General features: G+C 42.3%; 1 protein-coding gene across 2 annotated transcripts in view; it reads left to right on the forward strand.

The window, feature by feature from the left end:
• Positions 1 to 2,695: 2,695 nt before the first annotated feature.
• The window catches only part of LOC131225624 (bifunctional 3-dehydroquinate dehydratase/shikimate dehydrogenase, chloroplastic), a 49,369-nt gene continuing 34,999 nt past the window's right edge, over positions 2,696 to 17,065 (forward strand). For both annotated transcript variants that reach the window (XM_058221185.1, XM_058221186.1), the window contains exons 1-3: positions 2,696 to 2,853; positions 2,950 to 3,182; positions 6,606 to 6,711. In XM_058221185.1, coding sequence (XP_058077168.1) covers positions 2,830 to 2,853; positions 2,950 to 3,182; positions 6,606 to 6,711 — 363 coding nt within the window. In that variant the 5' untranslated portion in view covers positions 2,696 to 2,829. The remainder of the gene's footprint in view (positions 2,854 to 2,949; positions 3,183 to 6,605; positions 6,712 to 17,065) is intronic.

Consider the following 17,065-nt stretch of genomic DNA (forward strand, 5'->3'; position numbering starts at 1 on the left):
ACACGCTTTGTGGCCTTTAGGGTCTGTCTGGACGGTCGGATCAGAAGGGATTAGGTGGGATGGGATTCAAAAAACATAATTATTACCCGTAGGGATTGTCCCCGTTGGCATGGGATAAGAGTAATGCCCTGCTTTGTTGAAAATATGGTGGTGCATTGAATGGACATACCCACCATCATTCTAAATTACTGAGATTAACACACGTGTTATATCTAAATTGTTCATTTGTTTTGTAACCTCATTTTATGGCATGGGCCCAAAAATGAGGTAGATCCAAAACTTATGTGGACTCAAAAAAGTTTTCAACGATAAGTATTCAATCCCCATTGCTTTCTATGGTAGGGTACACTTGAGCATTAGATTTACTTAATTTTTTGGCCCATGATCTAAAATAATCTCGATAAATGGGTGGACGGTGTGGATATAGTCCACACATCATGGTGAGACCTACAACAACTTGCTAACATGGAGTGAAATTGGCACGGACTGATGCAATTCCATTTAATGTAATTCCAAGCTTTTCCATTCTTCCCAAACATGGAGGGAATTGGCACCGTACCAGATAAATCCCATCCCACCAAATCCCTTCTAATCCTACCGCCCAAACAGACCCTTTGCTAAACAAAATACATAGGCGAAATCACGAGCCGCCCCCACCATGGCACGTTGGCGGCATACCTACCCGCTGACCAACCTGCTTACCAACTCCGTTGACGTGGATTGATCGCCAGCCTCGCCACCTAAACATGCCAGAATCTTCAACAACACTTGTACGAAGCGGGTAAAACAACCGAATTCTATGGGTACCACCGTATTCTTAGTTAAATCCACTCCGTCCATCAGGTTCGTCTCCTCATTTTTATTCTACAAGCACAAAATATACTGAGAGAAAAAAGTAAGTGGGCCACACCATGGAAAAGAATGTAAAATCACGCCCGAAACATCTAAGTTCGTGTGATGTGGTTCTAACTAGTACTGGGAAAGGCTTATCCTATGGAAACCGTTAATCATGGTGAGACACAACTGATGAACGGATTGGATGAAATATAAACACTATATTGAGCCCCACGCACAACCTATGGTTGGCGTCTCCTCTCCTTGTTTCATGTAGTATGGCCCACTCATCTGTCGGTCGTGCTGGAATTTGGCTGGACAGTAAAAAATTGAGTTGGTCACTGTACCAAGCGGATGTCACGCAATGTACAGTGGGTCCACGGAGCTCAATTGTTGTACGTAACGTGTACAAGAGGTGTTTTAGGGATTCAAACGGACCGGAATGCTCTAAAATGCCTGTTTTGCGCCGTGGCTCATACGTTTTATATGCATAAATCCACTCCGTCCAACGTATGAGAAGCATTATTTTGACTGTATAAAAAGAAGATCAGCCTAATTAATAACTCATGTGAGCAATGCTAATGGTAACAATGTAAAATTGCTATCAAAACCACTAAAAGTTCACATGGTCTGACCGGCTTAAGTTTTTCATCAGCCTGTTTTTTAATTTTTTCTTCATCCTCAAGATTTGCAACCGATTAACCGGTTTGATGAAAGATAAACACCATGGTAGCTCGAAATGCAAAACCTGAATTTGTCATCTCATCTCGATTATTCCATGTGCTGTGGCCCATCTGAGTTTTGAATCTATCTGATTTTTTCCTCAACGCCTGACATCCGGTATAGAACCTAATTGATAGATGGAGTGGATTTTACATATACAATATGATGAGCCCCACGTATTTACAAGTGCCGTAGAGGCCTCAGGTCCCATGTAAACGCTGCAGGCGGTGGGACCCACCACGACCCGCCAAACCCGTGTCTATCCATCATTCATGAAATCCGCCTCCAATGTGCGCACCAACCCCCGCGTCCTCACGCTACACGTATCGTACTATTGTTGAGTACGAAGTCACAATACACACGCACTCTCCATCACTAGACCTGCATACCCTCGCCTTCAATTCAGCCGGAAAAAACCGTAGCCCCTGCTTCAAAATTTTCTAAAATCCTATAAATTAACTCAGTAACATAAGCTTCCACATACGGAAATTTTTCCTGTACGATTTAAACCCTTGAATGATTGTTCAGTACCTGTACATTTCAAGTTTGCTTATTTTTGAATGGTTAAAATTAAAATTAGAAGTATTTATATGAACGGTTCGAATTATTCTAACATGGATGTGGATTGCATCCTACAATACGTTTGGGTAGGGTTCCGTGCAGCCCACCATGATTTAAGTATTTTTTTTTACACCGTTAATACTTTTCTCATATCATTTTAATGTATTATATCAAAAAAAAAAGTAGATATATAAATCCAGTGGACCACATAAAAAGACGCTGCAATGATAATGACACCTATTATTGAAACCTTTCTTAGGCTCACCCTAGTATTTTTTTTATTACCCAAACCATTAATCAGGTCATACAGACTTAGATGAAGTAAAAACACAAATTTCAGCTTTATATGAAACTTCTTTAGCTCTCAAGAAGTTTTTAATGGTGGACGTTCAATCCTCACTTTGTGGTCCACTTAAGCCCCAAAACTACTCAATTTTTGGTTAGTTTTTAAATAATTATATAAAAGGCATTAACGGTGTGGATGAAATAGTTACATCACGTTGGGCCCCACACAGCATTACCGTCCGGGCAGGGGTAGGACGCAATCCGCGTCCATCTAACATACGGTACGCGTATACAACATATGGGTGCATGTGTACTGTGGTCCGTACTCAGCCAGAGCATGTGGTGTAATTCGTCAGCGTCTTTGAAATAACGCCTGCTCGCAAGCAGCCTCCACCCACTGCACTCGCCCTCCTCCTTTCTCTGGCAATGGCTTCCAGCAGCAGTCTTTCGGTAGGTAGCTAGTTCAGGAAAAACCCCAATCTTTCTTCATCTCGACATCTGTTTGATTTTTGGTTTTGATTTTCCTTTTTTTTTTTTCGCTTACAGTTGGCGTCGGATTTGCAATTGGGTGTTGGAGGAATGGCGTCGAATCCGACTCTCCTTTGCGTCCCCTTGGTGTCGAAATCCGTCGAACAGATGGTGGTGGAGATGCGCCAGGCAAAGGCCAACGGTGCCGATCTCGTCGAAATCAGATTGGACCATCTTGCGAACTTCCAGCCTCGTACCGATCTCGAAATCCTACTCAAAGACCGACCGTTGCCGGCTTTGATGACTTATAGGTGCGCGAAACTTGGATTGTAACGGTTTCTGCTTTCTGTTTTTGGTTAGTCATGATTGATTGGAGTTGTAAGTGTTTTTTGTTTTGTTTTGTTTTGTTTTGTTTTTTGTTTTTTGTTTTTTTTTTTTTTTTTGTTTTTTTTTTTTTTTTTTTTTTTTTGTTTTTTTTTTTTTCGAATTGTTCGGTTTGGAATTGGATCTGTCGAGATTGAGAAATTTGGCTGTTTTTGCAGTTCTTGATTTGGTGGTGGTATCGGTTTGAAGGGAAGGGAGTTTGATTGGAATTGGGGTCTTGGTTTGAGATGTGTTTGGATGGATGATTGAGTTAGATTTCTGTTGACGGGTTGGAATGTCCAAAGTTAGGTTTGGCTGTGTTTGGATGCCCTACTAAAGTGGATTGATTTGTTTGGATGGATGATTGGGTTAGATTGTGATAACCGAGTTGGATGCTTTGAAGCTAGGTTAGGCTGTTTGGATGGACAACTGATTTGGATTGATGCCGTTTCATGGATTAATGAGCTAGATTGTGATATTGAGTTGAAATGTTCAAAGTTATGTTAGTCTGTGTTTGGATGTATGACTGAATTGGACTGATGTGTTTGGATGGATTAATGAGCTAGATTATGATGTGGACTTAAAATGTCTGAACTTAGGGTAGGCTATGTTTGGCAGAGCAACTGAACTAGATTGCAGTAATTCGTTAAATGAAGTGGAAATTACTAGGTTGCACTTAGGTTTTCATTCATATTGAGGGACTGAATTCCAAATTGCAGGTATTTTACTTTTGACCTGGGCTTGGAAGGAATTTAACTGTCTATTCGAAGGCTACTTGATTATTAACAGTTGGGTGATGGAAGGTTGCTAAGCCCACACACGTGTGTGAGGCATACCATCCACATAGGCAACATGTATCATCGTACCATCCACATAGGCAACATGTATCATCGTAGCAGACTGGTGAACATCCAAGCCATCTATTGGGTAGGTCCCACCATCTGGATGTTCTGGCAGAAAAATCAAGCTCATACTCTCATCAGGTGGGACACGATGTTAGAAATAGGTGGATGGGCTAGAAACTTTAGCTTAGTATTTTCAGCCATACATATTTCTAGTGTGTTGTGTCCCACCAGACTAGTTGATTGACCTGATTCTTTGACAAGGGTATCTGCATATGTGGACCCCTCTGATGGATAGATTAGATCTCATTTCTATCTGACATTCTGGCAAATGTGGTTGTGTGTACATAAGCTGCCCTCTACATGTGTTTAGGCTTAGCAAAGCTTTTGGAAGCCCATTCCCCTGATACATACCAACATTTATCTCTTCCCATTTCCCACTTTCTTTTTGTGAAGCTACAATAACAGTTGTTCTAAAACGAGATGTTTCACACTAACCATTTCTCTGTCTGGTAATTACGATCTAAAGTTCTAAACACAGCCTCACCGTGACTCTGCGAGGCAATGAGGTAACACGAATATGTTAGTGATATCTAAGCTCCTCTCGGCCTACTGTAATTTCTGTATAAATAACCAAAATGAGATGTGTATACTTGATACATGTGTGAATGTTGGTATTCACCCGATCTTAGTATCACATGCAGTCCATGTACATGTCAGACACATTTACAGTGAATTTATCTGGTGCACTGCATCTAGGAGATCCAAGGCCCAAAAATCATATTGATCAGATAATCCAAACAATTGATTAGTCGCCAGCAAATTAATGACTGAAAAGAAAATGAGAAATCGTCCACATTCAATAGGGAAAAGTCCTCCAATTGGATGGTTAGGATTGCCTGCATTTAAGCATGCCATACATGTAAGGTTTAGATGGGGCTATAGCCCAAACATATGATGTATAGGTTGAATACCTTATAATTCTACTTGGCATAATGTTGTGCAGTGTTCCATACTGTAAGTGCAGGCATATGAAGACATCTAAAAGTCATTCTTTTGTAAGAGGCACCTAGTCTGGTTCTCACAGGTTGGAGGTGTAGAGTAGAGGCTATAGGCCTGTTCAATTGTCGCCTTAGACATGTACTCAATATTAGGCTGTCTTATCACAGTTGCATAATTGTTCTGCTACACTACAAACACCTACAACACTCTCCACTTAAAGAACAGTAACAAGGCATTGTTTATCCCAGTTTTCCTATACGGGAACAGGAATTATGAGGTCCTGATCAGTGTTTTAAATAGCGAATAGTACATGTAGCGCAGTGTTCACTACTTTGAAGTGTGAGGCAGAAGCTACATAGCGTGTAGCGTATGTTACATGCTACTTCTAGATTTTTAATTAAGGCCATCCTTGGTTGCATCAAATATCATAAAATTTCATGATGTTTTGCACCAAATTAGGCTGACCAATAATGAAATTTCATGATATCTAGTGCAACCAAACACAACCTAAAATAATAGGAAAAATAGCAAAAGATTAACTATAAAGATAAAGAAAGTGAATCAGAATTGGTTTAATGCTGTTTATAACATTGGTCCCGATACATCAAAATGTGAATATTGTGACCTTATGCACCAGTTTGTTCAAATGTTGGTGCATGTCTTGCCAATCCATACCTTTGTCTGACAAGCTCTACTGTAGATTGAGATTTCTCTGAAGTATCTCGTGCTTGAGTTCCTAACACATCTGTTGCCTACCAATAAACAGTTAAGAGAAAGATACAGCAACAGTCCATAAGAAAGGCTAAAGATTGTATGGATAATATCCCCCAATCTGAAAAAGTTTTGGGTCACCCCAGTATCTACACTCAGAGGAGCGGTCTTTTTCGACGAATCATGGGATCCAGTTGTATGGGTTGGGTTTACCAGGACTTTATTCACCTTCTGATGCATCAGGACTGGAAGTCCTCATATGTAATGGTGACTTGGCATTGGCCCTGCTTTGCATTTGGGGTGACTTAGCGTTGGTCCCGCTTGCATTTGGGGTGGCTTGTGAAATGGGAACCAGACTGGGTGGGTTCCCATTGTCTGCTTCTTCTTCATTTTTTTTTTTTGCTATACCACAATCACAAGTAAGATAAGATTAGCTCGGAGCTGAGCTGGTCTTATCTCACTTGCAATGTGTGGTGGTAGTTACAAAAGGCAGAAGTGTCCGGGCAGGCCCATTAACATTTTTGTAGCTGATATTGCACTGTGAGATTTCAGAAGATCATATCCCAGAAAGTTTTATATATATATATAAATAATCTGCTTAAAAGGGTAACAATTTTGATAATGCTTGAGATGTGATGTTGTTTTCAATGTTATAAATGCATTGGACAAGGTTTTAGGTGTTTCTCGTTCACTATGTATCACTCTATGCTTTTTCATCATGTTAAGAGAAAAACATTACCTTTATGCGAGTGTTCCAGCATGGGAAATCAATTTTCTTTTGTCTGACACAAAGCTTTTTTTATTTTTGGGTTCCAGGCCGAAATGGGAAGGTGGTCAGTATGAAGGTGATGAAAATAAGCGATTTGATACACTCCTTTTGGCCATGGAATTGGGAGCTGAGTATATTGATGTTGAGCTCAAGGTTGCTTTCTATAACATGCATTCCAATAGATCAAATACTGAAAACATGACTGCTAACCTGAATGCCAGTTTCCTTGTTGCTTGGCTTATGACCTCATTGATTAATGTAACTCAAATTAATATCTTGTTCTATCAAAATCTGTAAGACGAGGAATAGTACTTAATCATGAAATTCATGATCATCCACTCTTGTGTCATGGCTACTTGCTTGTATCATGGGCATGTTTAGGCAGTCTTGAAAACCCAATAATCAAATTGTGCACTTATTTAGACATGGAAATGTTTTCTTTAGCACTACCATCTTTTTCACTCTAGCATCCCCTTTCAAGTACAAGGACAAGATGACTTTGAAGACCTCAAAGGGACGCGAGACGCTGTCCAGAGAAAGTACTAGAGACCAAACGGCCACGTTGTCTGGAAATGACTACAACGGTAGTGAGGAAGATAGTGCGAATCTGGATTCACATGTTTGGACGGAAGTTCGATCTCGTAAACGTAATCCTCTTCCATCTCTATCCTATGGGAAAAGGTCTCGTTTCCCTACTCTCTTTGTGAAAGGTTACCCAAAGGGCTGGTTTCCTCTCAATATAGAAAGGGTGTTTGGCCGTGCTGGTGCAGTCATGGATGTGGTGATGCCCAGGAATAAATCCACAGGGGAGTACAGGGGTTTTGCCCTGGTTAGAATGGCTTTTGAAAAAGAACTCGCCAGAGCAGTGGAGATGCTGCATGGCCAGAAGTATGGTGGTGTTCCGATGCTCGTTCAACGTGCTAGATTTGGGCCGAAGTTCATTGCCCACGAGAGAGGGGGTGTTATCCCAATTTCTCCTTCTCCTAAAGCCGACCCCAAGCCTCTTCTCGATTACATTGCCGCTCCTTGTACTACAGGTCGCTCTTTCAGAGACGCCGTCCTAAACCCCTCTCCTGCATTAGATCTTCCTGTTCGGAGGTCAACACCGGAGAGGGACAATATCCAACCGCCTGTCTCTGAAAAGCCCTTTATCATCCATGACGGTTTCTCCCTCTCTGTTAGTCAGGCCAGATTTGACCGTGCCAGAGCCGATTTACAAGGGACAGTGGTGATTATCACAAACGAAGGTGCGTCAATCCCACAAGTTAAGGGATGGATTAAGGATTGCACCGGCTTCCGCCCAGCAAACTACACCATTAAACCGATCGGATACAATGACTTATGGGTAAGGGTTTGTCCAGGAATTAACTACGAAATGCTTATAATGGCGGGTCATCTTCACCCAGGCGGACCAGTCTCTCACATCTTGCCTTGGGAGGACTACTCTATGTTTGGAATGGAGAATATTTGGATCCTCATATGGTCCATCCCCCTTGAATGCTGGTATGATGAGTTCTTTACCTCTGTTGCTTCATGCTTTGGTTCTCTGTTGGAATTGGATCCAAAGACAAAGTTAGGGGAGGAAGTGGGTATTATTAGAGTTCGTGTTCTTAGGCAGAAAGGCCTCCCCCTTCCTCATGAGTTGAAGGTCAACATCGACAATCGCGAAATTCTCCTCCCGGTTCAACGAGAACGACCGGATATGGCTTACCCGCGTTGGGGTGACGTGTGGATAGCCAAAGAAGCCGGGCCTTCTTCCCAGGGCCCTAACTCCGACGAGATGCGTAGTGAAGTTGCACCTCACACATGCTCCCGCGGTCCTCTGATCGTTGCTTCGTCTACAGTGATGATTTCACAGGTTGATATCCCGAGAAGAGGTGCGTTCGTGGCAAGTTTTTGGACGCTCTGGGGTCCAATCTCCCTGCTACTGCAGCTGCCTCCGCTAGAAAGCAGCAGTCGATTTCTTCGCAGAAGGCGCCACGTCGCCCAACCCCATTTAATGCCCCTTTAATTTCATCTGCCGACCCTGCTGCCTCGGACTCTACGGCTATTCAAATGCGGCCACCTGTCCCTAATGTGTCTGCCTCGACGAAATGCCTCGACCTTCGTCCTGACTCTCTCGCGCTTTCGCCCGGGTTTCGCCACGTCGATGCATCTTGCCTCTCATTCGAACCAAATCTCCCACACGTGTCGGGCCCCCCCTATCTTCTATCCCTTTCTGATTTCGGGCCCAGGGACTCGGGTCCTTCTCGGCCTTTCAACTCCCTCATATTTGCAACTTCCTCTCCTGGCCCTTCTCCCTCCATGTCTTCCCTGCCTCATTCCAGTGCCAACCCCTCGAGGGATGACATCTCTGTCAATCACCCCTCTGATTCTCAAGCTTTGTCTTCCCTCCCGAATTCTCCTGCCACTTCCTCCCCTCAGTCTTGTGACTGGGCGGATCTGGGCCCCATCACCGTGTTTCACAACCCTGACCCTGTCGATATCATTACCGCAGAACCTATTCATATGTGTGCCGACTATCCGCTTCAGTAGCAGATTAGTGATGTTCGGGATGGCAACGCCATCTCTTCGCGGGACGATTTATTTGACTCTCTGCAGAGTAAGAAATGGATTAGGGACGCAGTTGGCCGTGTGGGCAGGTCCTTTGGGTTACGCTTTGGAGATCGTGATGAAGACTATATTGCTCTCTTCCTCTGCATTCAAAACAGAGGCAGACCCTTGGCATCTCCTCCTTCTTCGTCCAAACAGACTCACAGATCCATAGGAAACAGAGAACTTCAAAGTCTATTAGACAGTCCAGGTCTACTTGCTGCCCCTTCATCCAGGCACAGTCGTAAGGGTAGTCGGGGTAGTTCTGTTCTCCAATGAAAATCATCTCCTGGAATGTGAGAGGGTTGGGCTCAAGACAAAAGAGGAGCCTCATTAAGGAGTCCATTAGCAAGAATGACCCGAACGTTATTTGCCTTCAGGAAACGAAGATCCCTTCGTTCAGCGATTCTCTCTTGGCCACGTTTTGGCGCGCTAAGGATGCTCAGTGGGTAGCTTTGGATGCTTCGGGTTCCTCGGGTGGCATCCTTATAGCTTGGAAATCTTCCAGATTGGAAGTCCTGTCAGTTGCCAAAGAATCTTCTCGGCCTCTATTGTTATACAAGATAAGTCCTCTAAATTCTTTGGTCTCATTTCGGTGGTTTGGCCCTAACGATGACTCCCTCAGACCTGCTTTTTGGGATGAATTGTCTGCCGCTAGAGAAGCTTTCTCTGGTCCTTGCTGTTTTGTAGGTGATTTCAATGTTGTGCGTTTCGCCGAGGAACATTCTCGCAGAAGACGACCCATCCCCGCGATGATCTCTTTTTCCGACTAGATTCAAGCCCAGGAGCTGATCGACCTACCGCTTGTGGGATCTTCTTTCACCTGGACTAACGGACGCAGAAAGCAGATCCAATCTAGGCTGGATAGGTTCCTCGTCTCCCTTGCCTGGCTGGAGGCCTTCCCCTCTGCGCTCCAACGGGCCCTCCCGAGAACCACCTCTGATCATTGCCCCATCATGCTGTTGTTGGAAGACCTCAATTGGGGTCCGAAGCCATTTAAGTTCAATTCGTCGTGGTTACTTATCTCGGGTTTTCACCAAAAGGTCGAACAGTGGTGGGCTTCTTGCCATTCAGACGGATTTGCAGGGCATAAGTTATTATGCAAACTTAGGATGTTGAAAGACAAGATTAAAGCGTGGAGAGAGGTAGAAATGCGCAATCGCGAGGCTGAAATGGAAGTTCTTCTCCAGGAATTACAGAGCATTGATTCTGACGCAGAGGGTGGCCCTTTAATGGCTAAAATCTTAAACAGACGTATTCAAATCATTCAATCCATTTCGAATAAAGCTCTCGAAGAAGAAATTTCTTGGAAAATCAAATCCAGGGCTAGATGGATCTCTCAAGGCGACAGAAACACAAAGTTTTTTCACACCATTGCGAATATGCGATCCCGTGCTAACACCATTCTCTCCATCTCTATCGATGGTGTCCAATCTGATGACAGAAAGGAAATCTCGGATCACGCGGTCAAACATTTTAAGGACCTCCTATCTGCTGATTGCTGGAACAAGCCTAATCTTGATGGCCTTGACTTCAAATCTCTCGATGATCATGATGCTGCTATTCTTGAAGGTCCTTTTTCTGAAGAAGAGGTGAAATTGGCTTTGCGCTCCATGGGTGGTGATAAATCCCCAGGTCTTGATGGCTTCCCCATGGCGTTCTTTCAATCCTTTTGGGATCTTCTCCGTCATGATATGATGGATTTTTTCCATGAATTTTATCTCAGGGGCAAATTATCGAAAGGTCTTGGTGCCTCTTTCATTGCGTTAATCCCTAAGATAGCTGGTGCTAATTCTTTCACTAATTTCTGGCCAATTAGCCTCATTGGTGGCCCCTACAAAATCCTGGCAAAAGTCCTGTCTCTCCGTCTATCTTCGGTGATTGAAAAGATTATTTCCAACTCTCAACATGCATTCATCAAGGGTAGACAGATAACTGACTGCGCGCTGATTGCAAATAAGTGTCTTCATTCCTGTTACAAATCCGGATCCAAAGTCATTTTCTGTAAGCTGGATATCGAGAAGGCGTATGACCACGTTGACTGGGACTTCCTCCATTACCTCATGGGGCGCATGGGCTTCGGGACTACATGGTGTCGATGGATCAAGGCATGCATTGGATCCGCTCACTTCTCTGTTTTAGTCAATGGTTCCCCACATGGCTTTTTCAAAAGTTCGAGAGGCATCAGGCAAGGCGACCCTCTTTCTCCGCTTTTATTCCTTCTTATAGGTGAAGCCCTCTCTCAGATGCTTGCTCGCGGGCAACAAGTCGGTATCCTCAAAGGCGTTTCTATGCCGGGAATCCCTACCCCTATTTCTCACATCCAGCTCGCTGGTGACACATTTATATTCTCGGAAGCGGCCCCCACATATATCGACAATCTTCATGATTCGCTTATTTGTTTTGAGGCAGTTTCTGGTATGAAAATCAACATGTTGAAGTCCAAAATCTATGGCGTTAACATCTCGGACGAAGATCTATCCTCTCTCGCTATCCGCATGGGCTGTGCGGCTGCCTGTTTTCCTTCCTCTTTTGTCGGTATCCCTCTATGAATTGGTCCCCCCCCCCCCCCCCCCCAAATTCTGTGGGACAGAGTGGTTAACAGATTTCAGAAGCTCCTAGCCAGATGGAAATGTCATTATTTCTCCATGGGGGGTCGATTAACGCTTATCAAATCGGCTCTATCCAATTTACCAGTTTATTTCATGTCTCTTTTCCGATGCCCTTCCTCAGTTCTCCAGCGGATCGATAGACTTCGTCGCGATTTCCTCTGGTCTGGTAAAGATTCCCAAAAGAAATTCCATCTCCTGGACTGGCGTCACGTCTGCAAACATTTTCGGGAGGGAGGCGCTAGTATCAGAAATTTGAAATACATGAATCGGGCGCTTCTTGGTAAATGGTCTTGGAGATTGGCCTCAGATAACAATGCCCTTTGGAACGCTATTATCAAAGGAAAATACGGCACATCTCAAGGTAACTGGTGGACAAAGGAATCTACATCCTATAGAGCCTCCTCTGTTTGGAAAGGGATCTTAAGAGCTAGAAAGGAAGTCATTGCTAACACTGGTTTTCGGCTTGGCGATGGCACTCTCATAAATTTCTGGGACGATAAGTGGATGGGCAAAGTTCCTCTTAAATCCCTTTTCCCGAATATCTATTGGCTTAGTTCTGATAAGTCCATCCCTGTTGCTCGTTGTTATGAATTCCATCCTTCCGATATTGTATGGTCCGTTGATTGTACTCGTAATCTTCACGATTGGGAAGTTGACGAATATGTGAACCTCCTCGATCGTCTTTATCAAATGATTCCGAATACTGTGGATCAGGATAGGCCGATCTGGCTCTTGGAAAAGTCTGGGTCCTTCTCAGTCAGATCTCTCCACTCTCTTCTTTGCTCGCCTCCATCCCTTTCGGAGTGCTCCGCTCAATTCATTTGGAAGTACCCGGCCCCTCCAAAATTCATCTGCTTCGCCTGGTTGGTTGGGAGAAAACGGATCCTTACTGTTGATAATTTAAGGAAGTGAGGCATGCAAATTGTTAATGTCTGTCTTTGTTGCATGAAGGTGGAAGAAACGGTCAAACATCTCTTCATGCATTGCCAGTTTATCTCCAATTTATGGTCGATCATGTTCAGAAAATTCAAGGTTTCTACTTGTCTTCTGCAATCTCCGTCTGAGCTGTTGCCATTTTGGCATGGGTTTAAGTTCGGTAAAACCCAATCTCGGGTGTGGCGCATGATGCTTCTTGCTATTTGGTGGTCTACTTGGGAAGAAAGGAATAACAGGTGTTTCAACGATAACAGTTCTTCGGTCTATGCTGTTTGGGACAGGGTGTTTCGTCTGGTTGTGGAGTGGTCTGTTCTAGTTGACGGTCTTTCTAGTCTTGACCTCTTATTTTTATCTTGTTAGTGCTTCTGCTATCTCAGCAGCCTTTTGTTTTTCCTTCTTTCTTCTTTAATGTATTTCTCTCGTTATCTTAAAAAAAAAAGAAAAAAGAAAAAAGTACAAGGACGAGATTAGAAACCTCAAACTTGACTCAATGAGGTCCAACTCTTTAGCCAACCAGAGGCAACATTGAGTACTGAATTGAGCCAATTGAGTCTCCAAGTGTTTTATTAAACATAGTTGGGGAACTCGAAAGAATAATAAAAGGAACATGACTGCTAACCTGAATGCCAGTTTGCCTGTTGCTTGACTTACGACCTCATTGATTAATGTAACTCAAATTAATATCTTGTTCTATCAAAATCTGTAAGATGAGGTATGGTACTTAATCATGAAGTTCATGATCATCCACTCTTGTGTCATATGGCCATTTGTTTGTATCATGGGTATGTTTAGGCAATCTTGAAAACCCAGTAATCAAATGGTGCACTTATTTAGTCATGGAAATATTTTTGTTAGCACTACCATAATTTCACTCTATTATCCCCTTTCAAGTACAAGGACAAGATTAGAAACCTCAAACTCGACTCAATGAGGTCCAACTCTTAGCAACCAGAGGCAACATTGAGTACTCAATTGATCCAATTGACTCTCCAAGTGTTTTTATTGAACATAGTTGGGGAACTGGAAAGAATAAAAGGTTTCAATAAAATTTGTGCAGCATTGCTGATAAAGTGAAAATGGAATTGGTTGTTTCCCTTGCATTTTCAATGGCACTGCCATTTTATTCCCCTTCCAGACATGCTCAAAAGGGTTTAATAACTCTAAACTTGGTCACGATGATGATCTGAGTCTAGTTCAACTGACTTGGTCGATTTGCTTGTTTGAGCCAAAGCCAATGGAGTTTTAATATTTTTTTTCTTAAATGAAGTGATTTTTTTTTTTTTCATGCTTTTTCTTACTAGTTAAGAAATCTAAAACATAAAAAAAAATAAAAATAAAAAAAAATAAAAAAAATCCATATTCTGCAACACCATTATATAATTTGTTTCTTACTTTTGGTCTGATAAAAAAAAAGTCATGTAACACATGCCATAAATGTCACAATTAACGAAATCCATGACTAATAAAACTAAATAATCATTTTCACTAATCACAATGCACAAATTTAAACTGGTAAATTACAATATCATATTATAAATTAGTAAATTTAAAAATTCTTTGTTTAGTTTGGTTCGAAAAGATGCTAACTCAGTTGCTGTTAAGTTTGGCCAAAGAAGCATCTAGACAATCTCTTTATATGGGTGATTCCTATCCATTGTGTTAATGGATAGGAGCTTCCAGCTTTCTCTTTTGCTAAAATTTCGCTGCTTATGATTAAATAAATTTATATCTACAAGACACTAATCGATCCTAGTAGAAAAATAATAATGTTGCTTCAAATACTAATAGTTGAAATGAGCAGAGGATGCTTTTTGTAGTGACACAAGCACTATAATTGTCACATATACTGTTGTCTCAGTACTTGGTATGTGAGTAGTGATACTTCTGACTACCACCACTGGCATCTAGCACAATAAAGTCCTCAATCAACCCATCAGCACCAATAAAACATCGCAGCTTTTATCATCACAGTTGCTTTTGTATCCATCATCATCTCTGTCACTATCATTAGGATTTCATTTCTTTTGCTTCATGTCAATAACTTCACCCTCTCTTGATCATCCCCTTTGTTGTGGGTTTGCATGATTGCATCGATGCCCTTCCCCTCTTATCTGAGAAAACTGCATCCTGCCTGTTTCCACCCGGACCTCTGGAGTGATTCCCTTTTTCTTTCTTTATCTTTTTCCATGACTTGATCCGTCAATCTGCTTCTCTCAACCACAGATTGGATGGATCATCAAGTAGTAAAGATGTTTCTCAACCAACCAATCATTGGTTGTATGTACTTGGAATATATAATTCAGAATGACAAGGTCAAGATACTGATCCACTTGGATCTTTCTTCTGTGCGGAGCTTTAGGTTGTAGTATGGATATCTTTGCTTCTTGAGCTTCGTAGTAGTCAGTTATTGTTCCTATTGTATGAAGGGTTAAAGGAACTCCACTTCCATCCTTCTTGTCATTATTTTTATCCAACCACACCTCCCACTGTTCACACCCCAAGTGTAGGGTTGTGATGTAGTAATAATCTCGGTAAGACCGAGGTCGAATCCACAGGGACTGTACCTTGTACGTAATCTGAAAGCAACTCGAACTAGAACTACGCAAAGATGTAATCTAAATCAGGTAAATTTAGGAGAGTAATTGTGATTTTATTTAACTAAAACTTTAGAAATTCAAAGGTAGGAAACTAGGGTGCCAAGGATCCACTTGTAGCAATCAGGGAGGTCTATGCTCGATTCATAAACACAACTGGAATCAGAGTCCTATCTTCATCCAGTTGGAAGATATTTTATTAAAAACCAATCTAAACTTCCTTTGATCCTGTTTTCAAGAGAAGATAGGTATGAGAATTAGAATTGATTCCATCACAAAACCATGCCCATGAGACAAAGCAAACAACAGAATTTAGCCAATCCACATCCAATCTAAGGGATGTGTGAATGTTAGGATGGATTCCGTCATCCAACCATGCCCAGGAGACGATGCTGAACAACAGGGTTTCCAAATTCACAAACCCTATAATGCTAAGAACATGCTCAAAGCTATCGCAGATCCATTGTAATTTAAGTCGTAACAAACCATTAAAAACTAAAAGCATTTCTTAATATTAAGCTATAATCAGAGACAGTTCAACTTAAACATGAATCAAAGCATAGAAGTCAGCCCATCACACTACAGGCTTCACCTCTTAGCCCTAGCTAAGAGGTTTAGCCAGACATGATCTAGCTAAAATCTCTTAAAAAAATAAAAGGAAGAAAAAGACTAGAAGAAAGAGGGAGAAAACTCCCTAGGCCACCATCTCTCTCTCCTTCTCTTGCTTTCACTCCACGTCCCAGCTCCACACCAGATGCTTGAATGCCTCCACGGCTGCCCCACACGTCCAAGCTTGGATATCCAAGAGATGCCTTCTCTCTCTCTCTCTCTCTCTCTCTCTCTCTCTCTCTTATTCTTCTTTTATAGGCAGCAAAGGTCGATGAGGTTGGTTGATGCAGGACATGGAAAATTAAATATGATATGCAAGATTTCAGGCTTAGATCCTACCAATTCAGAAATAATCACACAAATTCCACGTCCCACATGAAAATCCAAACATACAATTAAAAAGGGGAATCTATGCGGGTCCAAGCCGACACAGGCTAGGACTAGACCAATAAAAATTATATACCAAACAATGTCAAAGGGAAATAAAATCAACTACTCATGCATAAAAATCAGTCCCTAATCCAAGGGATTCCCTAATTTCAATTCAAGGAACCCTAAGGTGATAAAAAGGGGCAAATCAATTAGGGATCATGTAATCTAGGGTTAGGATTCATGAAAAATTGATATGAGAGGATAAAAACCCGAGCCAAAAGATGATCCCGCGTGTAAACAGCAACAATGGCCCAGACGGACGTGCATGTGATCCCGGCCGCACGTGTGTGAGGGCCACTATTCAGAAAAATGTCACCTTGGCCTTGGTCGGCCAAGGATGGACTCCAAAACTCTCAAATCTCAGCTCGATCCGATGTACGGTTTGTGCGTGGTGCTCCGCCGAAGTTTCAGCTCGCCTGCGGGCCGAAATCTGGAAACCTACTGTAATGAAGAAATCTGATGCAATAAAAGGACAAATTCGAAGTACGGATGGTGGGGGAAGATGGAAAAAAAAAGATGATGAAAGATGGGGGTGAATTAGGATCGATGTGGCTTCGCACCACGGTAGTTAGCCCTTCAAAAAGGGAGGGCTTCGCACCCACTTTTGAATTCTTCCACAACTCACGAAGAGAGCAGAAAAATAAAACAGGAATTTTTTATTAACTTCAATGAATAAAAAGAACTACAAGGGGTGCCTATTTATAGGGAGAACCCTATACCCAAAAACTCGCA

The sequence above is a fragment of the Magnolia sinica genome, chromosome 14 (genome assembly GCF_029962835.1).
Source record: "Magnolia sinica isolate HGM2019 chromosome 14, MsV1, whole genome shotgun sequence".
Taxonomy (NCBI): domain Eukaryota; kingdom Viridiplantae; phylum Streptophyta; class Magnoliopsida; order Magnoliales; family Magnoliaceae; genus Magnolia; species Magnolia sinica.